Here is a 26906-nt window from a genome sequence, read left to right as displayed (position 1 = left end):
GGAGCCGGGGGAGCCGGACGATAACCAGCTCAGCTCAGCTCAGCTCAGCTCAGCTCAGCTCGGAGCTGAAGGGAATCGAACTAGTCGCTGAAAACTGGATTCATACACGGGTCAGCTGATCCGGATCGGGTCTGTCCTGGGCTCTGCAGGACCTGAGTGGCCAGTATACTGCTGATCCGTTATCTACAACCCTGATGTAGACCAAGGAAGGATCTCCGATTTCCCCCAGAACAGGTAAGAGCTCCTGAACGCACCACAGCCACACATAAGTGTTTACCTGCCCTCCTCCTGAAAGGGATGACATAAAAGGCCGACTGAAGCCCCCCCCCCCCCACGCACCAGCAGTTTGTTCAGGGGTGGGGGGGTGGGGGGGGCCGTGACAAAACCGGACTGAAGCGTATTCTGATTCAGGGCCTTAGGCTCAGTCTGTCAGTCTTCAGGTGAGTCTACCTATTCATTAACACTGATCTCTGATAGGTGGTGACTGACCTCAGAAGACCAGTTTGTGACGTCAGAGCACTATGCCGGGGGTGAGTGTCTCCACATCTCTGTGACGAAGTAAGTGTGGGAGGGGCAGCGTCTGCTGGGAGATGATGTAAACAAAAGGCCGAATTGTAGCACTCCTGCTAAGCAGTGTGTTCTGAATGTGGGGGTGCTGTGACAAAGACTGACCGAAGCGTTTATCTGATCCCAGCACAACTGACACCTGACCGCCGATCAGCTGACTGAACCCAGTTACTGCTCCATGTCTGATCACTGAACTCTGTACAGTCCTCCTGTTCAAACACATTAGCCTGTCTAGCTGTTACCTGTTCAGACCCAGACCTGCTGTGCCTAAAGTATCTAGTGAACCTGGTGTAAGCGCTGCATGTTTGTGAACCTGCAGTCTGAGGATACAGTTCACTTTCCAGGCTGTGTTACCTGGTCTGTTTGCAGGTGAGTCTGACTCTGGACCAACCAGGTGTTAGCTGGTGCGTCTGCAGTTCAAACTGGCTCCTGTGGTTCATATGGAAAGGACTTTCAAAGGCCAGTAAGAAACCTGGTCCTATCCCAGTCTGTTGTTTGGGGGGGTTAGGGGGTTTCCCCTCACATGAAGTGCTGCATGTGCATCCTGAACCAACTAGCTGTGTTCATTCACTCTTTAATAAAGATCTGTTTACTCTGCAATGTCTTCATTTCAGACACATAATAAAAACCAGAACATCAGAAAGGTGGATGAAAGAACTGATGTCCTCCAGAGTGACCCTCCCTGCAGCAATGAAGACATTAGGCCACAGGAAGTGGCTTGTCACTGGTTAAGCCCGGTTTCCTGCTGTTAAGCAGCTGCACAGTTAAAAGTTCAGGAATGAGACCATGATCCTGGTTTTTCGTCAGACCACTATTTTTCCATTACCGCCCCTGAACTACAGAAGCATGCCGTCATACAGGAAGTGCATCCAGTGCCCCTTGCTGTGATTTCCGCCTGCTGTCCAGATGTGTTTTATGTTGAAGACCTGCAATTTTATAATCTCTGCATAGTGTGATAACGTTATGTCCAAGATATGTAAACTTGTAATTTATGCTAATAAAGTTAAAAAAAAAAAAAAAAAATCAACCCGCTGTCCGAACACCACGTGTTCCTGGGCAGCAGCAGTCACGTGTCGGGGGCTGAACTTTTACCCGGAAGTGGCCGCTGCTCCTGAAGTTTCCTGTCTTCGCTCCCGGACTCGGTCCGTCAGATCCGTAGTATACACGGTCAGATCAGCGGCTGTACCGGCGGGATGGACACCGACACGCCGTCCCCGGTAAACACATCGACACCCCAGACCCTCCGTCCACCGGTGACTACTCCGGGACACGCTAGCACACCTGAGCTAACTGAGCTAGCATCCAGATCTGAGTCCGATCAAAAACCAGCACACATGTGACAGGTGACGTCTGTCCTGGTTCATTCAGGACCAAGACAGACGGCTGGGGGACAGAAGTGTTGAGGTCTCTGTGAATGGATCTCGTCCACAGTCTTTAATGAGGTTAAGGTCCACAGGACAAGTCTGTGGAATTCAGACCAACTACCGAGGCATAAGAAAGCACTCGGCTTGGCATTAATTCTCTATTTGAGCTCATCAAAATAAAGAGCAACAACGGGTTCAAGTCTGGGCTGTGAGGGTACTGGACTTGGTTCAAGTCTGAGGACTGGGGTGAGTTTCTTAAAATCATCAGTTGATTAGTGAAACTTTTTTTATCCAGGACACTGCTAAAGAACTTGAGAAGGTCCACATCAAGATGGAGCCAGACGGAGACATAGAGATCCAATCATATCCCGTCCTCAAGAGGTTGTCCATCAAACTGATTGACTGCAGTGTGTGGCTTGAGGGGCGGGACTTCCTGTCTGTGGGTAAGCATGGACTAATTGTGGATCAGTCCTTTCAGAGATATTGAACTCTTTGTTCGGGTTTCATCTTATATCTTCGGTCTTTTTCCTGATTGATACACATCTTTGGAGTTTCAAATAAAGCTTGAATTTAATTGAAAACACAAATCCTGAAAGAAGTCCTGATTTGACCTCTGACCTCTCCAACAGATGAGCACCCTGTTCTCTGTAACCAGAGTCTGAGACGGGACCAGCCAACAAACACTGGTCGGAAGATGGTCTACTGCTCTGAATGCAAGAAAGGTTTCTACAAGAAGTCCCACCTGGAAGCTCACCTGAGGATCCACAGAGGCTTGAAACCCAATGAGTGCTGGCAGTGCGGCAAGACCTACCCGACCCTAATGAGCCTTGTCATCCACCAGCAAATCCACGACCGCAATGAGCCCTACCAATGCTCATACTGTGACAAGACCTTTGCTCTAAAGAGGGACTGGAAGACCCACCACCGGACGCACTCCGGGACTAAACCCTTCAAGTGCTGGTTCTGCGGTGACGGCTTCAACAACCAGGACGAACTCACCAAGCACCTCGAGATGCACAAGGGAGAGAAATGCTACCACTGCAAGGTCTGCAACAAGATGTTTGTCTCCTACCAGGGTTTTAACTTTCACCGCAAGTCGCACAAGAACCAGAAAATGTTGCCCTGTTCGAAATGCTTGAAGACCTTCAGTAACCCCCAGAGCCTGAAGCTTCACCAGGTCACTCACTCCAACAGAAAGCCACATAAATGCCCCACCTGTGGCAAAGGCTTCAAGCTGCAGAGTGGCCTGCACTGCCACCAGAGGACCCACGAGGACGTGAGGGACTATCACTGCACCGAGTGCGGGAAATGCTTTTCCAGTCTGCAGGGTCTGAAACTGCACAACCGCACCCACACTGGCCTAAAACCCTACAAATGCACCGAGTGCGGGAAGAGGTTCACCCAGTCCCCCCATCTCAAGTCACATATGGTGACTCACACCGGTGAGCGGCCATTCCTCTGCACCACCTGCGGCAAGCGGTTCACCCAGTCGTCCCACCTCCGCTCCCACATCACGCTGTTCCATGTGGGTGAGAAGCCGTTCACCTGCGATGACTGTGGGAAGAGCTTCACCATTGCTCATTACCTGAAGATGCACCGGCTGAGCCACACCAAGGAGAAACTGTACCAGTGCTCTTATTGCGAGAAGTCCTTTTCCTACCACAACTCCTGGAGGGCCCACGAGAGGATCCACACTGGCGAGCGTCCGTTTAGCTGTCGGGACTGCGGCCAGAGTTTCATTACATCTGGCTCACTGCTGAACCACCAGAGGTCAAAACATACTGGAGAGAAGAGCCACTACTGCATCACCTGTGGAGAGTTCTTCTTCACCAGCTCACTGCTGCGAGTCCATCAGCTCGACCACACCGGAGAGCGGCCACACGCCTGCAGCTGTGGCAAGACTTTCAAAACCAAAGGAGTGCTGCGCTACCACTTGAAGAGGTTCACCGACCACCGGCCAGCCGAGTGAGGCCAGCCAGAATGCGCCTGAGACTGTCCAAACCTGGATGCCTGAGGACACGTGGCACGTTTTTGGTCTGCAGGATTTTCAGGAACTGGAGCTGCAGCGACACAGGTTGGGGACTAATGCTGTCAGATCAGAACCCTCAACCTGGAAAAACTTCCTGTTGACATCATCATCTCTGGTATCCCTCCACTATAAAGCTCCAGAGAAACAGAGGCTGCAGAACGCAACAGAGAATCCTTCAAAGTTTCTTCAGTATCACCGTAAACAGCAACATTATGATGATGTCACCAAGACAGGAGCTGATCAACGCTGATTATGTTGGTTTTCTGATGATCAGCTGTTAATCAGATCATGAGCTATCGGTCTGAGCGTTTAAGAAGCACTTTGATTCTGTGCTACACACAATGAAACAATGCTTTAACACTTTAGCTGCTCCATCAGTCAACACTAGATGTCTGTCTGTCTGTCTGTCTGTCTGTGTGTGTGTGTGTGTGTGTGTGTGTGTGTGTGTGTGTGAGAGAGACTATAAGTGTAGTTTCTGGATATAAAATGACCTGAAACAGCGAGGCTGCTTTGATTAAATAAAAAAGTTTGACACTAATGACGTTGAGAATGTCTGATCTTCTCACACACAACAGTCAGGACTCTGTTATTCCTGGTGGAGCATCTGGTCCAGTCCAGCTGAGTGAATATCAGGATGAGTTAGGGACCTGTGGATCTTGGTCCAGGTGGACTCCTCAGACCATGAGACTGGTCTTGAGACTTGTTGATTTTGACCTCAGGAATTGGTTTATTTTTGACCTTCTCAGATGGGTGACATTTTTGTCTGACTTTTAGTTCTGGATCAGGCCTAAACCTACAGGAACAATTGAAATTATATCTTCATATTAAATAAATATTTTTTATAGTTAATGAATAAACGATTAGCACTTCAGTATGAAGTACCACAGTAAATGTCCCAGGTTCTGCAGCACAAAGAGAAGAGATTAAGTTCCACATGAATAGAACAGAGTTAAAATCAGATCTATTCTCCCCTTTATCTCCATTTTGTAATTCTCTAACTTCGATGGACGCGTCTTTTCCCGCAGTTTTTAATCTGAAGGCACAGAATAGCACCTCGGCACTTCCGGCCGTGATGTAAACAGGGAAAATGGCGGCGTCCTGTGTGCGTCGCGCCGTCCTCAGTCAGATCCTGTCCAGGCGCAGGGCTGCCGGACACCTTGGCCGGATCTCAGCTGGACGCAGGTCGGTTTGGACCACAGCCGACAGTTTTATTCATTTCACCATTAATTTGTCTGAAAAGCGAGAACGAACTGTGACGTCACTGTCGCGTTTGTTCAAACTGCAGCTCTATGACGTCAGCATCAGTGGCAGGGAACCACTTGACCTGCTGGGAAACAGGAAGAGGAACAAGAAGCGGGGGAGGAAGAGGAAGAGGAGGAAGTGGAGGATTGTGGGCCGTCGGTCAGTTTAAATTCAGCTGCTGAATTTACTAGAAATTTTTATCGATTTCAGTCTCAGACATCAAAATTATTCTTGTGTGTGTCTCAGCCTTTTCTTTGTTCGGATCTTCTGACCAACGAGATGACCGTCAGAAGAAAGAAGACGAGATCATCCTGCTGCTGAAGAAGGCAAAGGTCAGACAGACAGACAGACAGACAGACAGTCAGTCAGTCAGTCAGTCAGTCTGACAGTCAGTCTGACAGACAGACAGACAGACAGTCAGTCAGTCAGTCAGTCTGACAGACAGACAGACAGACAGACAGACAGACAGACAGACAGACAGTCAGTCAGTCAGTCAGTCAGTCAGTCTGACAGTCAGTCTGACAGTCAGTCAGTCAGTCAGTCAGTCAGTCAGTCAGTCAGTCAGACAGACAGACAGACAGACAGACAGTCAGTCAGTCAGTCAGTCAGTCAGTCAGTCAGTCAGTCAGTCTGACAGACAGACAGACAGACAGACAGACAGACAGTCTGACAGACAGACAGACAGACAGACAGTCAGTCAGACAGACAGACAGACAGACAGACAGACAGACAGACAGTCAGTCAGTCAGTCAGACAGACAGACAGACAGTCAGTCAGTCAGTCAGTCAGTCAGTCAGACAGACAGACAGACAGACAGACAGACATTGAAATGAGCTCAGCTCTGGTCAGGACCAGCTGAAACCTCTGCAGGTCCTGAGCTGCTCTGTAAAAACTGAACTCCACTAGCATGCTTGACTTCACCATATTTTTAAAAACAGGAAGAATATCAACATTCAGCTCCACCTCAGCTTTTCTCCTGTAACTCCTGTAACATGCACCGCCATCTTGGCCTGTCCTAGCAGAAAGTTTAAAAGTTGGCATTTGTCTTTCTGTGGTGAGTGTACTTAAAACCACAGATAAAAACCTGCCCTGTAAAAACTTCTCCAGCAGCCTGGCCAGAGGTTTGAGCCGTAGGCATTCGTAAAAACAGTGAAAGATGGTCTCTCTGTGGCTGCAGAAGGGACATCTCTCCTGCACCACCCCATTAGTTACAGAGATAAGAGTCCGTTGCTATAATCCCATGGAGAATCCTCCACTGCAAATTCACATGTCAGAGAGAGAGAGAGAGAGAAAGATCTTAGTCATGTATCAGGAAGCTGGATGTCATCTTATCGAGCTAATTTTTGGGCGAATTCTGGGTTTTCAGTCTCACGAAGCTGGTTCACTTTCTATTGGGGTACGTTGCCATGGTAACTTGCATGGAAAGCCTAATCTGCCCCAGAGCAGGTTAAATTCAGGATCAGAGCTCAGCAGGTGTATCAGGGCCACCTTCTGACCAACTGAGCATTTGAAATATGGCCTGTCCAATTCCAGCCCAGCCTGTTGATATGAGCCGTAGAACCGAGAGAGAAAAGATCTGGACCGAGTTAACCCGTCTGATTTTCTGCACCAGGTAAGCGGACCTGGTCCCAAGTCCTCTTTGGTCCTTTGAGGTTGGAACTGAAATAATGTCGATAAAATTGTCTTCTCCATTGTAAGATTTGTTGTATGCAACCTTTTATGTGCACATGCACTGATTTAGATGGGAAACCTGGATTCAATTAGTTAGTTGGCAACCAGCATTGTGAGACTGTTTATCAGGAGCATGGATGTCTGGGGTGAAGCCAGATAACAAAGAGCGATCCTGAACATGTTAGTCCAGCTTCCTGTTACAGACCTGAGAGAGCAGATGGATGTAAGTCATCTCACTTCCTGTCAGATGCTGGTTCTGATGAGACAGAGATAGACAGAGAAAGAAAGCAGCCTTTTCTTTGTTCACTGTCTCCCCCCCAGCTCAGTTTGTCCCAGGGACATATCCACGAAGCATCCGAACTGCTCCATCAGGCCGTCTTCCTGGCTCATCAGACCAACAACACTCAGGCCATCATCTACACTTACAGTCTGGTGAGCACCTGTCCTCAGGCCACGCCCGCTCTTGATCAGGGGAGCTCTAGGTACTCAGACTGTCTCAGGCTTTAAACCTGTAGCTCTGACCTTTGACCTTGTCTTCTGCATGTTTCCTCAGATGGCAAACCTGGCCTACGTCCAGGGTCAACTGGACAACGTGAGTCCAAACAGGTCACATCTTCTGTAGGTTCTACTGTCCTCCAGCTCTGACTCTGTTTTCTTCTTTAGGCTGAGAAACTCTTCAAAGCAGCCATGAGTTTCCTGCTGTCGGGGGGAACGCCACAGGTCTGTGTTCATGTGTGTGTCTGTGTGTGTCCGCCTCCATCTTCACTGACTTCCTATCCATTTCCAGGATGACAACGCCGTGATCGAGATGTCTTTGAAGCTCGCCACCATCTACGCTGAACAGAACAAGTAAGAACGGGTGGAGCCTCAGATCTGGATCAGCTTCCTGTCTCACACCTGACTTTTGTTTGTTTGTTAAAAAGGGCAGAGCTGGCTGAACATGGGTTTGGGTTCTGTACTGAGTCCTTACGAAGCAAGCTTGAGAGACTGAAGGCCGTCCCACCTGAGGAGCAGACAGGTGAGACTGTTCAGCAGTCCAGCATTACTTTGGTTAGCAGAAGGTTGAGAGGTGGACAGCATCCAGGATGAGACTACGTGAGGCTTTTCAGGTGACCATGGACAATGAGTTTTTGTTCTTATCCCCAGAGGACCAGGAGATTCTGAGGAAGGACACCAACCTCCTCCTCGGTCTGACTCTGGACTCACGGGCTCGATACCGAACAGCAACGATGCACCTGAACCAGGCAAGACAGGACTACGAGGATGCTCTGAACATTTGTCGCCAGGAGCAGGGAGACACCCACCCACAGGTAAAGACACACCTGTCTGTGGAGACAGACCTGGAGTGCAAACAGATGTAAATGATCTCACTTCCTGTCAGACTCTGGTTCTGATGAGCGACCTGGCCACCATCCTGGATCTCCAGGGTCGTCATGATGATGCCCTGGTACTAGTCCAACAGGCCGTGGACCTGAGCCGGTCTGCTGGACACCCAGACCAGCACATCCTGCTGGGAAATATGGCTGGCATCCTGCTGCACACAGGTCAGACCAGGTCCCTTAGGCTTAAGCTGCTACTCTGTTTCTGTTCCTTTCTGATCTGCTATCTTTGATCCACCAGGCCGGTTGCAGGACTCGGTCCAGGTCTACCAGGAGGCTCTGGGTCTGGCCCAGCAGGCCGGGGACCAGGAGGCTATGGATAAGATTCAGGAAGGACTGAAGGAGGTGAAAAAGAGGAAAGACCAGGAGAAGGAGGGGCAGCGGTCCTGAGGTCCTGGTCTGTGTTCAGGACTGAGAACTGATGGTTTCATGTTTTTACTGTGTTTCTGTAAAATGTTGTTTGTGCTGTCTGAATAAACCTGATGTCCTCCAGAATGGAGAAAATGTCCTCCAGAGTCGCCACAGAGGTCCCTGATCTGAACATGATATGTCAAAGGAGTGTGAGGTTCCCTCCAGGTTCCCACAGAGCGGGACACGGCAGGACTTCCTGTTGTGTTTACTGAACATGTCAGAATAAAAGCAGAGTGATGATAATAAACAGACGTAAACAGAAATCACCTTGATGTTACACAAACAGCAGATTAACACACACACCCTGGGAAACACACACCGTACAGATCACAGGAAGTTTGGAGAGCACCTCCTGACTGAGCCCTTAATTTATAGAACATCTTCTGACCGAACTTTTTTCATTTGTAGGACGTCTCCTAACAGAACTCGGTTTCTGTTACGTCTGATGACGTCTGATAACTTCTTTGTTGTTACTTCTGTGTTAATTCCATGTAAACAAACATGCATTCAGGTTCAGCTGTGGATAATTGCTGTTGTGTTATCAGGTGATGAGTGTCATAACCCCCCGTTATAAAAGCAGCTGCAGTCTCCTGCTGGATCACACTGAAACATCTGGACGCTCTGAGGTACGAACACACTCGGCTCAGTCACAGGCAGAGGTCAGGATCGTTCTCTGAAGTGGTTTTCAGGATTGTTGGACCTTCACCGGGTCATTGTGCACCAGGTTCTGGGTCTGGATCTGAAGAGACCCTGTGGCTTGCTTAGATGGTATACTTGTGGTCCACGTCTGAAGTGGGGCGTGTCCAGAGAGAGAGCTGGCTGGAGGAGAATCATGTCCCTGGTCTCTGAAAGATCCTGAGACTGAACCTCAGGTCTCTGGACCCTCAGACCCTGTTGGACAGACTGGATCTGTATCAGGCTCTGGGGATCAACACAGACCTGGACTGAACTGGACTAGACATGATGTGTGTATCTGACTGCAGCTACACACACACAGACACACACACTAACCAGGTGAGTTGTGTGTCTGTGTGTGTTGACGCTATGGGTCAGTGACGCTATCAGTGTTATTTTATAGCCAGGGGGTGGGGTTAAACTTGACTGACAGTTTGGTTGCCGTGGTGACCTTCAGCTGATCAGGTTTTTGTTCTCTCTATTCAACTCTTCTGCACCCCCCCTTCCGTCCACTCTTTTTCTGTCCACTGTGCCCCCCCCCTTCGTCTCCTGTGTCTCCCTGTTGGTTTCAGTCTTTGCATTATAATTGGTCCTTTCAGAGCTGAGGACGCTGAGGTAGGCTCCAACTCTTCCTGTTTCACACACACATTCACACTCACAGTGACACTAGGGACCTCAGACTGAACTCACTGTTGAACCGGATCAGGCTGATTCGCATCACCAGCTGCAGGTCCACATGAGTCCCAGTCCAGGTCTGATCAGGTCCAGAACTGAGAGTCATTCATCTGTAGGTTCATCTACCACACACACACACATCTGATTTAATATTTACTTCTGTGATCACGATGAGTCTTCAGACTGAAAGTTTCCGCAGTCTGATTATTTTAATTTACAGTCTGATCTCTGACCTTTAACTGCAAGTTGACTTCCTTTTGACCTTATAAACATTGTTTTCTGACCTTTGACCTTTAGGTCTCATTGCCTGAAATCACCTGCTGAAGATCAGACTCTTTGACCTCTGACCCCTGGAGAAGCCATGAGTCATCATTCGAACTCTGTCAGTTCCAGCGAGGCTGTCAGTCTGTCTGCAGTGAGTCAACAAATTATTGTATTCAATGTCACAGGTCCTGGTCCTGGTCAAAAGTGGTACTCCATGAAAGTGCAGGGAAGTATCGGAAGGTAAAAACTCATGAAGTCCGTCCTCTCCTGCAGTCCCTGTCTACTCCTCCCCCACATTGCCATGGAGATGAAGAGGAGGATGACCTGAACAAGGTGTTCGATGTCCAGTGTTTCCACCAGATCCTTGGTCCTGCAGCTCGTAGTCCACCTGAAAAACACCGGGTCTATGATGAGCGGGACTTTGAAGGTGAGAACCAAAATTCATGTGGTTCCAGATGGTCCTTGTTTGGTCGTCTGGTCTCCAACCAGGGGAGACAGAGGAGACAGGGGAGATGGGAGACAACCAGGGGAGACAGTTTGACGGGTCTCTGAAGACGCTGTTGCATTTCAGAAGGTTTAATTACTGAAACAGTAATTTTGTTAGTTTGGAGAATGTCTCTTGAATTCCATGTTTTCTTTGGGTTCTTTGTGAGGTTCATTATTGCTCTGCTGCAGATCATCGTCACTCTTCTGTTCATGTCCACCATCCTCTCTCCAAACCTCCCGCCGACAGCCGGAGGAAGAGGAGCAGCGAAGGGAGGAAGGATGGGAGGAGAGGCTCCAGCCCCAGCACTGCCGCCACTATAGAAGAAGACCAGGAGGATGAAGATGAGGAAGAGTCCTTCAGTCAGACTCAGTCCAGGTGACTCACACCTGCCACATTCTGTCATTCATAGGTGGACTTTAGTCCAGCTAACTTGTAACCCCTCCCCTTCACAGCGACCCGTCCACCATCACCAATCTCAATGGCCTCTCCCCCGGCTTCATCATGACCGGCGTTGGGGTTGATGAGGCTGAAACGTTGGCATCTGTTGACCTGGATGGGATCAAGAGTTAGTGAACCTGCTGTTTATTTTCAGTCCTTCTCACCCTCACCCCTCCCCCACCCTGCCATCTCATCTTTCTGAATTGTCACTGAGTTCAGTTGAGCTTGAAACGAAGTTAAAACATTCCCATAAGACCAGAGACAGGAGGAAGGAGAAAAGGAAGGACAGAAAGACTATGTCCTTAGCAGGAGTCAGGTGTTGACCTCTGACCCTCCCCCACAGGTCACCGTCTAGATGACGTTCCAGCAGTCCGGCGTCACCTGGTGAGGCGAAGCTCCAGAGGACCAATCGTCCACATCAGCAAAGATCAGACGCCATCATACCTGCAACCAGACCGCACACCTCATGAGGTCAGAGGGGGCGGAGCCACACACACACACACACACACACTAATTCACACGCTTACACACTGGACTGACTGTTTTTTTTGTCAGATGGTCTACACTTGGTCCAGGTGACCAGGTTCATCAGGTCACCTGGTTCAGGTCTGGTCTGAACTGGCTCCACGTGATCTGCATGAAAACACCTTAATTTGACAAGAAAACAACTGGAGTTAATGAGGCGAACGGGACGAAAGACGAGCCGGGACAGTTAATCCAGGTGTTTTTGTTCACAACCAGCAAACTGGACTCAATGAGAGAGAGTCACACAGGTAGAGACACAGGTGGAGGTGGCTCACTCTCCGGTTCGGTTCATTTTTGTCTTCATGATGGTTGGTTTGGACCTGAAGAGTCAACAAAACAAGGTATTGTGTTTTCTGAGTTCTTCCTGAGTCAGTCCAGGTCGGTCTGGGTCAGTCTGCGCCAGTCTGGGCTCTGATGTGACTAACAGCTTTATCCTCAAACCAGACTTGATTGTTTTGTCTCGTTGTTTCTGATCTTATCTGGTTATTTTTCTGGTTCTGGTTCTTGGTCCTCTTGATGTCACCTAGATCTGTGAACCGCAGCTGGTGGGGACTCCCTGTCCCCGTAATGTGCTCAGGGTTCAGAACTGTTTTAACTGAGCTGAGACATGGGTCAACTGTCCATGTAATGTCCTCCCACCTTTCCCCGGGACAACAGGCAGGTCCACATAAATCAACGTTTTGTTTTGTCTCTGTGTTCAGGTGTTTGTGGAGCTGAATGAGCTGGTGATCGACAGGAACCAGGAGCTGCAGTGGAGGGAAACAGCTCGATGGATAAAGTTTGAAGAGGAGGTTGAGGAGGAGACGGACCGCTGGGGTAGACCTCATGTTCCTACGCTGTCCTTCCGCTCCTTGCTGGAGCTCCGGAGGACCATCTCCCATGGTGAGGAGGCTCTCTGCCACCCTCCACTGGAAAACAGGATTATCGAAGGCTGTTGTCTCCCCGTGATCGTGCTGCATTCTGTCTCTGGTGGGACCCGTGATGCTGTGTTGTTGTCTCCTCAGGCGCCGTCCTCCTGGACCTGAAGCAGAGGACTCTGCCTGGGATTGCCCAGCAGGTGGTGGAGCAGATGGTGATCTCAGATCAGATCAGAGCTGAAGATCGAGCAAATGTCCTGAGAGCTCTGCTGCTGCGACACAGGTGTCCACACATACACCCATTCATCCATTCATCTACCTTATTATCCATCCATTCATTCTGCTCAGTTTCTTCTGTGTGTCTTCAGTCATCCCAGTGATGAAAAAGATCACAGCTTGTTCAGCAGGAACATCTCAGCAGCCAACATGGCTGCCCTGATGGACAGACATATCAGCCAACTGGAGGCCTCAAACCAGCTGACCAATCACAATCCCAGAGAGGCTGAGACGGAAAAGCACAAGGTAAAGTGACGGTAGAATAAGCCTAAATACTGTCCGACAAACCTATCATGGTGTTAGGATTTATGATGTCATCATGTCCAGAGGGAAGCTCCGCCCCTCAGCCACTTCAGATCCAGACACGAAGCAAAGCTGATGGAGAAAATCCCAGAGAGAGCTGAGGCCACCGTTGTTCTCGTCGGTACGTGGACGTCCTAAACACACCGCTCTCAGTTCATGTGTTAATCTATAGAGGAGGACTTCAACGCCACCATCTCTCTGCTGTGTCTGCAGGCAGTGTGGGCTTCCTGGACCAGCCCTCCATGGCGTTTGTGCGGCTGCAGGAGGCGGTTTTGCTTGAGTCTGTCTTGGAGGTCCCGGTCCCCGTGAGGTTCCTCTTCCTCCTACTGGGCCCACCAACCACCAGCATTGATTACCATCAGATTGGACGCTCGATTTCCACGCTCATGTCAGACCAGGTGACTCCACAGAGTGTTCTTGGATTTGTGATGTGAAGATGCTCTACAGCCACACAGTGAGGTAACTTCTTTCTTTGGCTCCTTCAGCACTTTCATGAGGCAGCGTACCAGGCCGATGACCGCCAGGACCTGCTGTCGGCAATCAACCGCTTCCTAGACTGCAGTGTCGTACTTCCACCCTCGGAGGTCGGTGGGGATGAGCTGCTTCACTCTGTAGCGCATTTCCAACGGGAGATGCTCCGAAAGAGGGAGGAGGAGCAGAGCGGGAAACTGCAGGAGAAGCAGACCATCAGTCAGCAGGATGAAGGTCAGTGACTGAACCAGCTTCCCCACGTCACAATAAAGCAGACAATACCATTGATGAGAAACAGACTGACTCAGTAGAGTGGAAGATCAGATAATCAGATCAGATCAGGGTTAGGGGTTAGGATCAGGGGAGCCAACCAGGAGCAGGAACACCAAATCTGTTCAACTCCATAGAATAATCTGAGAGTCTGAAGATGAAGCACCACACAAGTTTAAACTAGCCTTGAAAGCAACATCTCCCCCATCCAATGTTTTTATCGTCACTTGCTCTTTATTCTGTATTTGATCTCTGAGCACTCTTCATATTTTGTATTGTTGCTGAAGCACTTTAGTTACTATCTATTTACACAGGAAAAAGATAATCAGCCTATTTTGTTGTTTAAAATAAGCTTAACAATAAAAATTGACAAAACTGAGGTTTTTGTTTATTGCACAGTGATGTCACGTTTCTTGTTTGTATATAAAGACTGAACATTCAAAGGTGAACATTGCTTTACTTGCTCTATTTTCATATCTAAAATATCAAATAGTTTTTTGTTTGTTGGTACAAACCGTCATTTTGTTCACATTAATATTTAACTTATATAATATTGCTGAAATGAAGAATCCTGATATAAATTTTGTCTGTATCATTCAGCCATAGGTTTATGGGAAAATGATTTAAATTGCTCTTAGTCTGGTTCCTCTTCTGTGACAAATCTGCATCAGGAGAACCCATCAGGAGTTATTTTCTTCATCCACTACATTAATGTTTCCAGTTTTTGGTGGGTCAGGATCAGAGTTGCTGTCAATGTGTCAATGTTAGGACTCTCAAATAGGTATGAAGATTTCATATAAAATCAAGATCAAACCAATCTGTATAGCTCCAACTTTATGTAGACCAGCCCAGACCGAACTCATCATCAAAGTATTTAGAGATTTATTCATCTGGATGTAGTTGAGGCGCTCCTTGATGCTGTTCTGTTGAAGGCTTTAATGGGATAAATGTAAAATAAGGAATGAATGTTCATGGCAGCACAGTTGGGGGCAACCAAATTACTAAATTGTCTTCTTGCAAGGAAAAGCAGCTTATGGAATGTTTCTGTGAAAGCTTTTCATCGTGCTGCCCCACAGGTCACATAGTTCCATCCAAACTTGGTGATGAACCCCTGAGGCGTTCAGGTCGTCTGTTTGGGGGGCTGATCAAAGACATGACTCGGCGCTACCCTCAGTATGCCAGTGATATCCGAGACGCCCTGAACCCCCAGTGCATGGCCGCCATCATCTTCATCTACTTTGCAGCGCTGTCACCTGCCATCACCTTTGGTGGACTGCTGGGTAAGTCTGGACCTCAGTCAGACTCCATCACAGCAGGCCTGTGCCACCTTCCCCAATGAACTGTGAAGGTGATCTCTTCACTCAGGTGAGAAAACAGAAGGTCTGATTGGGGTGTCAGAGCTGATTGTTGCCACGGCAATGCAGGGCATCGTGTTCAGCGTGTTGGGCGCTCAGCCTCTGCTGGTGATCGGCTTCTCTGGGCCGCTGCTCGTGTTCGAAGAGGCCTTCTACACTGTGAGCTCACCTGACAGCCTTTCAACACACTTTATCCCTCCACAGAAAAGGATGACAGTCAAACCTCCTCAGAGTACACAGAGTCCTATCAACACAAGGTCCATTTAAAAACATGTCACCTACAAACTCTGGGGTTTTTGGGGTGTTTCCTTCTTCCTTGTTATCATGTGGTCAAGTAACTCTGTTTCTATCAACGACAGTTGAGCTGCTAAACTGGCATGGTAACCACAGTGTAGTCAGTTGGCTGTGAGGTTCCTAAATGTTTTATCCTGGGAAAAATTTAGCATCAAAGTAAAACTAGGGATAGCGTGATGAGTCCTCCAAATGAAGCTTTGGAAACAGAAGGAAGAGGACCTGTTAGGTTCTTTAAACTGTGATGCAGATGATGGTTACTGTACATTTGACATCTTAGACTTAAATTTCTCTTTTTCCAGATTTAACTCCAACGAGATGAAAAGTTTGTTCCGTTAAATTTACCCCCTGAATTGATTTTCTAGTTGAATGTCTGATTTGAAAGTCTGTATTCTTTCCTGTGTTTGTGTGTAGTTTTGTAAAGACAATGAGATTGAGTATCTGACGGGCCGAGTCTGGATCGGCTTCTGGCTGGTGCTCATTGTTCTCATCACTGTGGCCTTTGAGGGAAGCATCCTGGTTCGGTTTGTCTCCCGCTTCACTCAGGAGATTTTCTCCTTCCTCATTTCCCTCATTTTCATCTACGAGACCTTTGCCAAGCTGGTCAAGGTAACGGCGAAAGACCTTCTCCAACCTCCAGACCGATACAGAGCCTCCATGAGCTTTTTCTTTTTTCCAGATCTTTCAGGAACATCCTCTGCAAAACTGTTACCATAGAAACAACACAGTATCTCCATCTCTCTGTAACTCCACCACGGTCACTGGAGATCCTGGGAAGATCATCGGTGAACCCAATACTGCTCTGCTGTCATTGGTGCTCATGGCTGGAACATATTTCATTGCTTTCTACCTGCGCAAGTTCAAGAACAGCTCCTTCTTCCCTGGCAGGGTCAGTACACCCAAACAGTCCAGACACAGCTTCTGTATTTACCGTTAAATGTGTTGGTGTGAAAAAGTCCAGATTCAAGTGGCTCATTACATGAATTAAGTCCTGAAGATGCACATACCCAAACAGACTCGGTTTTGAGGTCTCCCCTCTGTGGCTTCAGCTCCGTAGAATCATTGGAGACTTTGGCGTTCCCATTGCAATCCTGATCATGGTCCTGGTTGACTGGAGTGTGGAGGACACCTACACCCAGGTGTGGTTTTGTCTATATTAGTTTAACAACACAATGCATGTCAGCTTTAATGGGATTGATGCTTTTTTTGTCTTGCAGCTAAACACTCTGACATCACCAGTCCCCTGAAAGTTAGTTTGTTGACCTTTGAGTGAAGTAATGAGGCGTGGGGGGAGCATTACTGCACCACAGTGAATCTGGGGGGAGACGCAGCAGGATTAACTGGGGGAGGGAATCAGGCGGTGCTGGTAGGATATGTTGGAGTGAAGGCTGCTCTGGTCTTCCTGCCCCCCCATCCTCAGGATTATGAGAGTCCAGAATTTGTATTGTTTCTTGGAGAAGTGGGAGTCCAGATAGGAGAAAGTTTCCAACAGAGGAGACCCCATTTCCTTTGACGTCCTGTCTTTCTATTGGCTGACAGAAACTGAGTGTGCCCAGTGGATTCTCTGTTTCCAGTCCGGAGAAGCGTGGTTGGCTGATCTCTCCTCTGGGGTCAGATGGGCAGTTTCCTGTTTGGATGATGGCCGCCAGCATCTTGCCTGCCATTCTCGTCTTCATCCTGATCTTCATGGAGTCCCAGATCACAGCGTATGACTCTCAGTTCTTGCTGTTCACGTGTTTCTATTTTCTAACCAACAGTGTGCAGGATGTTGAACTTGCTTTTTTTCTGTTGTTCAGGCTGATCGTCAGTAAGAAGGAGAGGATGCTGGCAAAGGGAACTGGTTTTCACCTGGACCTCCTCATCATTGTGGTGGTGGGTGGTATCTCAGCTCTGTTTGGTTTGCCCTGGCTGTCAGCTGCCACAGTTCGATCTGTCACTCACACCAACGCACTGACGGTCATGAGCAAAGCGGTTGCCCCTGGAGACAAGCCCAGAATCCAGGAGGTGAAGGAGCAGAGGGTGACCGGTTTCCTTGTGGCTGTTTTAGTGGGTACGCCTGTCTGAATCCTCATACTGCTGTTTCACTGTTTCACAGTCAGGAGGACTGCTTCTGATCCTGTCCTGGTCCTTGTCTCAGGTCTGTCCATTGTGATTGGGGAGGTTCTGCGTCAGATCCCTCTGGCAGTGCTGTTTGGGATCTTTCTTTATATGGGTGTGATGTCCCTGAATGGGATCCAGCTCACAGAGAGACTCATCCTGCTGCTGATGCCCCCAAAGTACCATCCTGATCAAACCTATGTCCGCAAGGTGAGACCCAGCCCCTGACCCAGGACCAGGGTCACCAGGTTCCATGATGACCCTGGTCCTGGTGCAAACCTGTCTCTGTTGTGGTTCCGCTCTCTTACAGGTACGGACGTTAAGGATGCACCTGTTCACTTTGGTCCAGCTAACCTGTCTGTCTGTCCTTTGGGTTGTCATGGCAACAGCAGCAGCACTGGCGTTCCCCTTCATGTTGCTGTTGACCATCCCAGTGCGCATGCTGCTGCTTCCACGCCTCTTCACTCGCAGGGAGTTGCAGAGCGTGAGTCACACTTTGTTTTTCCGGATGAATCTGCACAGGCAGCAGGTCAGCTCTCAGTGCGGTCACATGACACCTGGCTTCCACTTTATGCAGTCATGTGATTTGATGTGCTTCTTAATGTTAAGATGTTAGCTCCAGTGTTAACGTTAAACAGAGCAGCTGCTGTATGAGCTGATTTTTATTTGGTGCTATAAAGAACCAGTCAGCTGCTACCTGACCTGTAACAGTAATTTTTGACCTCTGACCTCTGATGTGTAGCTGGATGCTGATGATGGGGAGCCTCACCTAGAGGAGAAGGAGGGGCAGGATGAGTACTCTCAGCTGCAGATGCCCGTGTGACCCGGCAGCCATGCGGTGATTGGTGGATCTGAAGTCCAGTTTTATAAGTTGAGTTTTGTATTTTAGTTGAAGCTCCACTTCTCTTTTTAAAGGTCGCCCTAACTGAGACATGTTTGTCCACCATTAAATGTTTTGAGGTGGATTAAATGTTTCAGTGGATATGTGGCCTTGATGCCTTATTTGGTCCTGATCACTGAACTTCCTGTTCCTCTCTCTGCAGCTGTCAAAATAAAATAAAAAAAAATTGATTCAAACACAATTATTCTTAAAATAAATACAATTCTTGGCCTTTGAGTTACATTAACATGACTCTATATGTCACTATCAAAGATGGAGGATGAAAATAGATGGATAAACGCACAGAAGGAGAGTCGTACTGATCCAGATATGAAAGAACTTCACAAACTCTTGTCCTGTATGTTTCTGAGTTTATTGTGTTGACAGAATAAAGACAATCAGATATTTGGAGCTGATTTTTCATCATTACTGAGCAGAACTCCTGATCAGATAAAGATAGAAACTTCAGATCAGCGATAGAACGACCCAAACACATGAGGGGACCTTTCCTTGGTCATTCTGGTTTATATTGTTTTTAAAGAAGGAAAAATACAGAAACTTTGCTGCAGTGAGGTAGGTGTAGACTCCTGGGTGTGTTGCTGCTGGGCTTGGTTACCTGCTGTTTCCTCTGGACAGGAGGGGACAGCAGCTGTCCTCAGAAAATTTGGATCTCAGTCTCAAGTTCTGTTCCCAATGAAACCTGCTGCTCTGATCTCAGGTCAAGGCCAGAAAGTAAAAAATGCAGGAAAGCCTCGTATTTCTAGAATCTCAGCGGTTGATAAGAAAAGCAGAAACAAGCAAGAGAAATATCTCTCAACGCAGATCTGGTCTGGATCACTGTTTTCGATTTATGCCTTCATGGCCACAACACTGAAGATTAGACCATGTGGTCAGTTCGTGAAAATGACGGATCAGGACTGAGATGCAACACGAAAGACTCCAAGATCTTACAGTGAAGTGTTCAGGTTTCACTGAACCATCAACTAAAACGATTCAAGCTTCTGAACTAATGTGAAGTTTATTTGAAGGTTTAAAAAAAATTATCGTTAAAGGGTTTTTTTGATCAAAGAGCTGGCTGGCTCTGACAGGGAGGAAACAATCTGGTCGACCTTTGTTCTAGACTGTTGGTCTGAAGGACTGAGGGTGACCCCACCCCACAACTCAACAGGTTGTCACGGTAACCTCCCCTCTCCGTCACAAAGTGAAACCCGAGCAGGCGCAGCAAGCTGAGGTCACCTGAGCTGCTGCTGAATGTTTGATGATCTACTGCTGCAGTAAGACTATAAACACAACACGGGACCAGGACCAGAGACACCTGAACAGGACAGGGACCACAAACACCTGTACCAGTACCTGGAGCAAGACAAGGTAGACGGGTGCTCCAGGGCTTCAAAAACAGGTAACAGCATTTTACCTTCAGATAGACCGACCTACGTGACATCATCATAACCATCCCCTGCCTCACCTATGTCCTCTGAAAAAACCTGGTTTCTAGAGGACTCTGAGCCTCAACAAGTTCAATGATTTAAGTTTGGGTTAGAATGAAGACACCTTGCTTTCTTGGGTCCTCGTGGTCTCTGTGGTCTCTTCAGGTCTGACTTGTGTCCACCTGGTGATGGTGTCATGTCTGACGGGAGGCAGCGAACTTTGTCCACCTCTGGAGAGTCTCTGTACCAGATCCTGGATTTGGAAAAAGGCTGCAGCCATGACGACATCAAGAAGTCCTACAGGTGAGATGGTCACAGCTCCGCCCAGTCACCTGCAGCAGGTAGAGACAGTCTGACCTGGAAACCTCAGGTGATACCACACAGGTAACCTCAGCTGTTTCCTGTGCGCGATAGGAAGCTGGCACTGCGGTACCATCCCGACAAGAACCCGGAGAACCCAGAGGCAGCAGAGAAGTTCAAGGAACTGAACAGTGCTCATGCTGTCCTGTCTGACCTCACCAAGAGGAACATCTACGACTCGTATGGCTCTCTGGGACTCTATGTGGCCCAACAATTTGGAGAAGACAATGTCAACACATACTTCATGCTGTCCACCTGGTGGGCCAAGGTGAGGTGACGGAGCCTACACTGTCAGAGTGTGTGGCAGTGTGGACTGTCTGACGGGTGCTTGTGTGTCAGGGTGCATTCGTGGTGTGTGGCCTCCTGACCGGCTGTTACTGCTGCTGCTGCCTCTGCTGCTGCTGCAACTGCTGCTGCGGGAAACTCAAGCCCACGCCCACAGGTGAGGGGGCGGAGTCAGACTACGTCTCTCCTGACGACCTAGAGGAGGAGATTCGTAACAACCCAGACAATGGTGAGACGACCAGAAGTACTGAGCTTTTATTTTGACAACGGTGAAGATCCATTAATGTTTCTTTCAGACAGGTAATTGATCAGTGATCGATTACCTGAGGCCACACCCATTTTCATCAACCCTCAATAATTATTCCTTGTACTATGCAGTAATATATCATTAAGGGATTTTAAGAGGTAATTAAGAATGAGTGGTTTGCCTGTGCTTTAAGAGCTTCCTGTCACTTTAATTATACCTTTATAACACTTTAGGTTTTTTTTTTTTATTATTAAATGGTTTCTTGCTATTTAATAACATCTAAAAGCCCTCCAGCCAAAAACTAATCAGTTAAGAAGACCTGCACAACTTCCTGTGCCTCTGGTTTCAGGGCGACCATCATGTCCATAAGAAGCTTATTAAAATCTCTTTAGGAGGTGACTGCCTTCACTGAGGGAAGACATGAGGTGTATTAGCATTAGCATTAGCATTAGCAGCTGTCTTGGTATTGGTGGAAAAGAAAAATTTAGTTAATTACTCATCAACTTCTCTCTCCTGTCTTCTGGAAACGAACACTGGCGCAGTTTAGTTAGCGTGCTAACAGCTAGCTTCGAACTCAGAGCCTGTCCTAACTGCCAAAGATGGTGGAAACTATCAGCCAGCAGGTGTTCATGCTAATGTTAGCTGTGTACTTAAACTTAGTGGCAGATGTCGGATATCTGTCCAACAGAGACAAAGATTATTAAACTGATGGTTTGCTGTCTTTTCATTCACTTCCTGGTTTTTGTTTCCCTGCAGACTCTGAAACTCCGACCATCCAGCAGCCAACCAACGCCAGTGAGAAGACTCAGCTGATCACCGACGGAGGCCGCAGGTACGGAGAGTCCTACTCCTGAGGCTGGCCTGCCTCATCCTCTGGCGGTCACTGTGGAGTTCAACATGAGCAGTTGACACCTGTCAGTCTGACAGCTCCTCCATCCAGCTGACTCCACCTACAGGTGCCTGGCAGTCCCCTTTAGTCAAACTCTGGTGAGACACTCCTGTGCTGTGTGACTTTGGGAACTTCAGGGCCTCAGTAGTTTCCCGTCAGACTGTTCCTTGGTCTCAAATTTGAACTGATCCACTCTAATTACAAATAAAGTTTAGTTTTTTGTTGTTTCAAATGGTTTGTAAACGTTAATCACAGTCTCACAATGAACCTCTTTCACTTTTGTTAACCAGGTTTGATTTTTGACACCTGTAGTCATGTGATCAAATGATGTCACGCCTCCTGTCAGTGTGAATAAATGATGATGATGATGAACAGTGTCTCTCTGCTCCGCTCTGTTTCTCTGAAGCCTCGAGTCTAAAACTATTTGCGATAAATGTGAGTTGATGTCAGTCCATCAGTCATTAAACACAATAACCCAATGTTCCAATAAAATCTACTGTTAAATATTTGAGTATATATGATGGACAGCACAGCCGCGTCGTGGATTGTGCTGTTGCCCCACAACAAGAAGGTCGTGGGTTCGGTTCCCGGCCTGGGCCCTTTCTGTGTGGAGTCTCCAAAGACATCATGTTTGGGTTCATTGGCGACTCTAAATTGTCTGTAGTCGATTTAGTCTGAGAGTGTGAGCCAATGTGGCTTACTGTGGGTGAGTGAGCCACATTGGCTCCAGAAACAGATAAGAGGTAGAAGATGAATGAATTAAAAAAAGACTCCAAATTAAATTTGCCCTCTTCACCAATAGGTCCTTTTATATTGGAAACTCTTGTGCAACCAGTTTCATCCTTCATATTATACAAATAAATCTGTGTATGACAAATATTGTATGGAGAAAGATGTGTGGTCAGACACCGGATCGATAACATTGACTCCATTTTGTTTAATGAAAACTTTTTCTGCAGATTTTATTTAGTACAACAATAACATATTCAACTCTATAACCAAACATCCCAGATTCCATCTTATGTTCAATCAAAGGAACTACTTTTATTCCTGTCACTCTCGCTTTCCCAAAACTCTTAGTTGGAGGGTTTCAATGATAACAATGACCAAACAAATTATCTACTAAAACTACATTTTAACAAATCTTTTCCGGAATGTGTTTGGTTGTTTTGGATTATATCTGATCTATAGATCACTCTGATCAGGGCTTGAAGTCCCGAAGTTTGTACCCAGAACAGATCAGATCAATAATCAAAGTTCAGTGATCTGGTCTGACCCGATCCAGTATGTAAATCTGCAGCGGCCGACCCGATGTACGGTCCCTTTAATGACCCCGTCATGCCTGCGCATGACCTTTGACAAATAAGGACTTGTCGGCACAGCAACGGCTGACGTCACTCTGTCTAAAAACGGACTCAGAGCCCCCACGATAAACACACACACTCTCTGCTGCGCACCGACCCACACCTCCACATATTAGTTTGTTCTTGTTCCACTGAACTTCTGGGCCCTCCCCCGGTCCAGTCCAGTCCGGGTCGGTCCGGGATCATGGAGAGTCTGGAGAAGCAGCTGGTCTGCCCGATTTGTCTGGAGATGTTCACCAAACCGGTGGTGATTCTGCCCTGCCAGCACAACCTGTGCCGGAAGTGCGCCAATGACGTGTTCCAGGTGAGCGAGCCTTAAAGGGACAGTTCAGACGGCACCTGCATCTGAGTTTTCCTTGGTGTTGTGTTCAAGGACAGTCTGAACTCAGAGCTATTCATGGCGTGAAGGTCATGTGATCCACAGCGGTCAAAATAAAAGACCAGGTTCTGTGATGGGCCAGCGCTTGATCTGGGACACAGCTGTAGTCATGTTCCGTTGCTAGGAGACATTAAGTCGTCATAGTAACAATGACAGGAGGGGTCATAGGTTGATGTTGAGTGTCTGTGTGTTGCCCCCCCCGCAGGCATCCAATCCTTACCTCTCAACCCGGAGCGGCTCCACGGTGACGTCCGGTGGTCGTTTCCGCTGCCCGTCCTGTCGCCATGAGGTGGTTCTGGACCGACATGGCGTCTACGGGCTGCAAAGGAACCTACTGGTGGAGAACATCATTGACATGTTCAAACAGAGCAGCAGGTAACAAACCTGTACACACACTGTGGTCCTAAGATGGTCACAACAACCTCACCTGTCTCACCTGCAGCAGTAAGGTGTCCTCGGAGGTGGAGCCGTCTCAGCCGATGTGTGAGGATCACGAGGGGGAGAAGATCAACATCTACTGTAAGAGCTGTAGCGTCCCCACCTGCTCTCTCTGTAAGGTGTTTGGAGCGCACCGCGACTGTGAGGTCGCCCCGCTGGGCACCATGTTCGCCATACAGAAGGTTGGCAACAACATGTTAACAACATGTCCACAACAGCCCAACAACATGTGAACTACACACCACCAACAGCCCAAAAACAAACCAACAACATGTAAACAACATGCCAACAACAGCCCGACAACAAACCAACAACATGTTAACAACATGTCAACAGCAGCCCAAAAACAAACCAACAACATGTAAACAACATGTCAACAACAGCCCGACAACAAACCAACAACATGTTAACAACATGTCAACAGCAGCCCAAAAACAAACCAACAACATGTCAACAACAGCCCAACAACATGCCAACAACATGTAAACAACATGCCAACAACAGCCCGACAACAAACCAACAACATGTTAACAACATGTCAACAGCAGCCCGACAACAACCAAACAACATGTTAACAATATGTCAACAACTCCCCAACAACATGTGAACAACAGCCCAACAACAAACCAACAACATGTTAACAACATGTCAACAACAGCCCTACAACATGTTAACAACATGCGAACAACAGCTCGACAACATACCAACAACATGTTAACTGCACATCAACAACTCCCCAACAACAAACCAACAACATGTTAACAACATGTCAACAACAGCCCGACAGCATACCAACAACATGTCAACAACAGCTCGAAAACATGTGAACTACACATCACCAATAGCCCAAAAACACACTAATAACTCTGTGTGTGTAGGTGGAGCTGACCGACTGTGTCTCGATGCTCGTTGGGAATAATGAGAGGATTCAGCTGATTATCAGTCAGCTGGAGGAATCGTGCAGAGTCGTTAACGTGAGTCACTTCTGTCGGACTCTCTTCCCCTCGTCTCTCACCTGTCTCACCTGTCGCTCATCTGTCTCACCTGTGTTTCCAGGAAAACGGGAGCAGACAGAAGTCTAAGGTATGTGAGACGTTCGATCACCTGTTTGCTCTCCTGGAGGAGAAGAAAGGTGAGATGACTCTGAGGATCAACAGCGAACAGGAAGAGAAGCTGGACTACATCCGAGGTCTGAGGAGGAAGTACTGTGAGCACATGGAGAACGCCACCAAGCTGCTGGAGACCGCCATCCAGACTATGGATGAGTCTGAGATGGCTGTGTTCCTGCAGGTGAACTGATACTTGCTGCTCTGCAGAGAAACTCTCTTTTCTTTGCTGTTTCATTTAATTTTTTTTTTTGAAAGGCTGGACAGGAACTAAGAGTTGAAAATCCCTTTGTTTCCTGCAGGTGACCAAACCTCTGCTGCAGAAGTGAGTATTAAACCACGAAAAACATTCCGGCTATATGTTGAAGTCATTGATCATTGGTCATCGATTGATCAGGATCACAGAGGGCACCAACACGTCTCACCTGGATAAACTCCAAGTCGGTTATGACAACATGGAGCACTTCACCACCAACTTTGGTCGTCAGAGACGAGTGCTGAGCAGCATGGACTTCATCAGAGGTGACGCTCAGCAAGTGTCTGTTTGTCCAACAGAGATAATCTGTAATCTTCTGTGGTTGGTGCAGGAATCCGATCCAGTCAGGTCCATCTGGGGAACAATGCTCAGATGTTGCTTGCACATCTGGCCAAATCTTTCCCAAATGTGGAAGAAAATGGGCAAGACGGATGACGTATTGACCTGTTTAATGATAAATTAGCTTTGAGTTGTCTTCACAGAATTCAAATGTTCCCTACTACTATCAGTCAGAATGGTCATTCTAATGCAGCTGTGTGCTAACTTTGGTACCATTTAATGTTAGCATACAGCTATTTCATTAGCATGAAGCTGCTATCATTCATCCATCCATCTATCCATCTTCTACCTCTTAACTGTTTCTGGGTCACGGGGGGTTCTGGAGCCAATCCCAACTCACCCTGGGTGAGGGGCAGGGTCACCCAGGACAGGTCTCCAGTCCATCACAGAGACAGACAGAGATCAACGATTTAGTCACCAATGAACCCAAACAGGATGTCTTTGGAGGCCCCAGGCTGGGAACCCAACCAGCACCTTCAAAGATAACCACTGTGACAGCGTGCTGCCCGAAGCTGCTATCATTTAGCATGTAATTAGTAGGTTTTTGCTGCATGTTTATGTCTTAATGAGGAGCTGCAGCACGAAATGTTAATGTTAATGTTAATCTTCCCCACAGTTGATGAAGATGATGATAATTATGAAGATGAGGTGGAGACCAGAGTGACGTCAGCAGAAGGTCGAGTTGAGTCTGCACCTCCTGCAGATACAGCCAATCAGCAGCCCCCTCTCTCACCTGTTCCTCCTGTAGGTGCGCAGCCCTCAGCCTTGCCCCCTCAGAAACCCTCAGAGGCTCCGCCTACAATGACCACACATGCTAAAAGCCCCACCCCCTCATCACACAATCATGCCTCACCCTCTCTGCCTGTCCCCTCCACCAGTGCTTACCCACAGGTATGAGTGTTGATCATGATGATTGTTACCTGGACGCTCTAACTGATTGATCTGATTGGTTTGTGGTTCTTTTTCTGCTGTAGGTTCAGTCTGATCAGCAGAACGACTCGGAGGACAGAGATGGCCCTAAACATGTCTTCTCCTTCAGTTGGCTCAATCAAAAATAAAGCCAGGACCTGGACTGGATCAGGTCTGACCCAGTCTGCAGAGCTCCGATGTGTTTTACATGATTTTTACATTTACATGTTTAAAACCTTCAACTGAAGCAGTTTCAGTATGAAGCCTCAACCTTTCAATATCAGAGACTTTCAGTCTTTTAACCTGTGCCAAATAAATGAAGTTTTATTATAAGCCTGATATTTCTGTGTTTTTCTGAGTCTGCTTAGAGGGACTGTGTG

The 26906-nt window shown here is 47.8% G+C and overlaps 5 protein-coding genes across 15 annotated transcripts; all 5 read left to right on the top strand.

The window, feature by feature from the left end:
• Positions 1-12: 12 nt before the first annotated feature.
• On the top strand, positions 13-4485 carry LOC115057798 (zinc finger protein 664-like). Of its 2 annotated transcripts, none has more exons than XM_029525004.1 (5): positions 13-234; positions 478-530; positions 1182-1784; positions 2227-2374; positions 2561-4485. In XM_029525004.1, exons 3-5 carry the CDS (start codon positions 1761-1763, stop codon positions 3898-3900), a joined length of 1512 nt encoding a protein of 503 aa, XP_029380864.1. In that variant the 5' UTR covers positions 13-234; positions 478-530; positions 1182-1760; the 3' UTR covers positions 3901-4485. The 2 variants fall into 2 exon arrangements, with proteins under 2 accessions (XP_029380864.1, XP_029380865.1); XM_029525005.1 differs by having other exon boundaries at positions 937-1784.
• Positions 4486-5039: 554 nt separating this feature from the next.
• Positions 5040-8760, top strand: ttc19 (tetratricopeptide repeat domain 19). 2 transcript variants are annotated; one of them, XM_029525363.1, is made up of 11 exons: positions 5040-5142; positions 5246-5361; positions 5449-5534; positions 7195-7305; positions 7427-7465; positions 7537-7593; positions 7661-7722; positions 7797-7891; positions 8020-8183; positions 8300-8417; positions 8494-8760. In XM_029525363.1, exons 1-11 carry the CDS (start codon positions 5048-5050, stop codon positions 8640-8642), a joined length of 1092 nt encoding a protein of 363 aa, XP_029381223.1. In that variant the 5' UTR covers positions 5040-5047; the 3' UTR covers positions 8643-8760. The 2 variants fall into 2 exon arrangements, with proteins under 2 accessions (XP_029381223.1, XP_029381222.1); XM_029525362.1 differs by having other exon boundaries at positions 8255-8417.
• A 497-nt stretch (positions 8761-9257) lies between these two features.
• Positions 9258-18914, top strand: slc4a2a (solute carrier family 4 member 2a). 6 transcript variants are annotated; one of them, XM_029525359.1, is made up of 23 exons: positions 9259-9677; positions 9911-9953; positions 10311-10428; positions 10551-10704; positions 10953-11139; positions 11217-11329; positions 11546-11673; positions 12429-12609; positions 12732-12867; positions 12953-13106; positions 13188-13284; positions 13377-13561; positions 13649-13868; positions 14981-15184; positions 15270-15418; positions 15965-16159; positions 16230-16439; positions 16600-16689; positions 17090-17256; positions 17347-17600; positions 17688-17857; positions 17958-18131; positions 18390-18914. In XM_029525359.1, exons 3-23 carry the CDS (start codon positions 10375-10377, stop codon positions 18468-18470), a joined length of 3303 nt encoding a protein of 1100 aa, XP_029381219.1. In that variant the 5' UTR covers positions 9259-9677; positions 9911-9953; positions 10311-10374; the 3' UTR covers positions 18471-18914. The 6 variants fall into 6 exon arrangements, with proteins under 6 accessions (XP_029381218.1, XP_029381219.1, XP_029381216.1 ...); XM_029525357.1 differs by having other exon boundaries at positions 9274-9289; positions 18390-18470; XM_029525358.1 differs by lacking the exon at positions 9911-9953 and having other exon boundaries at positions 9258-9677; positions 18390-18470.
• A 196-nt stretch (positions 18915-19110) lies between these two features.
• Positions 19111-22080, top strand: LOC115058060 (dnaJ homolog subfamily C member 5-like). 2 transcript variants are annotated; one of them, XM_029525364.1, is made up of 5 exons: positions 19111-19926; positions 20120-20257; positions 20369-20582; positions 20654-20828; positions 21603-22080. In XM_029525364.1, the coding sequence occupies exons 2-5, from the start codon at positions 20151-20153 to the stop codon at positions 21698-21700; spliced, it is 594 nt and encodes a 197-aa protein (XP_029381224.1). In that variant the 5' UTR covers positions 19111-19926; positions 20120-20150; the 3' UTR covers positions 21701-22080. The 2 variants fall into 2 exon arrangements, with proteins under 2 accessions (XP_029381224.1, XP_029381225.1); XM_029525365.1 differs by having other exon boundaries at positions 19111-20257; positions 20654-20756.
• Positions 22081-23155: 1075 nt separating this feature from the next.
• Positions 23156-26847, top strand: LOC115057710 (tripartite motif-containing protein 55-like). 3 transcript variants are annotated; one of them, XM_029524901.1, is made up of 9 exons: positions 23156-23403; positions 23684-23853; positions 23924-24098; positions 24795-24890; positions 24973-25206; positions 25325-25347; positions 25420-25544; positions 26234-26508; positions 26592-26847. In XM_029524901.1, the coding sequence occupies exons 1-9, from the start codon at positions 23284-23286 to the stop codon at positions 26673-26675; spliced, it is 1302 nt and encodes a 433-aa protein (XP_029380761.1). In that variant the 5' UTR covers positions 23156-23283; the 3' UTR covers positions 26676-26847. The 3 variants fall into 3 exon arrangements, with proteins under 3 accessions (XP_029380761.1, XP_029380762.1, XP_029380760.1); XM_029524902.1 differs by having other exon boundaries at positions 23921-24098; positions 26234-26365; XM_029524900.1 differs by having other exon boundaries at positions 23921-24098.
• Positions 26848-26906: the final 59 nt, after the last annotated feature.

This window comes from Echeneis naucrates, chromosome 17, assembly GCF_900963305.1.
Source record: "Echeneis naucrates chromosome 17, fEcheNa1.1, whole genome shotgun sequence".
Classification (NCBI taxonomy): Eukaryota; Metazoa; Chordata; class Actinopteri; order Carangiformes; family Echeneidae; genus Echeneis; species Echeneis naucrates.
This window is presented reverse-complemented; position numbering and strand designations above follow the sequence as displayed.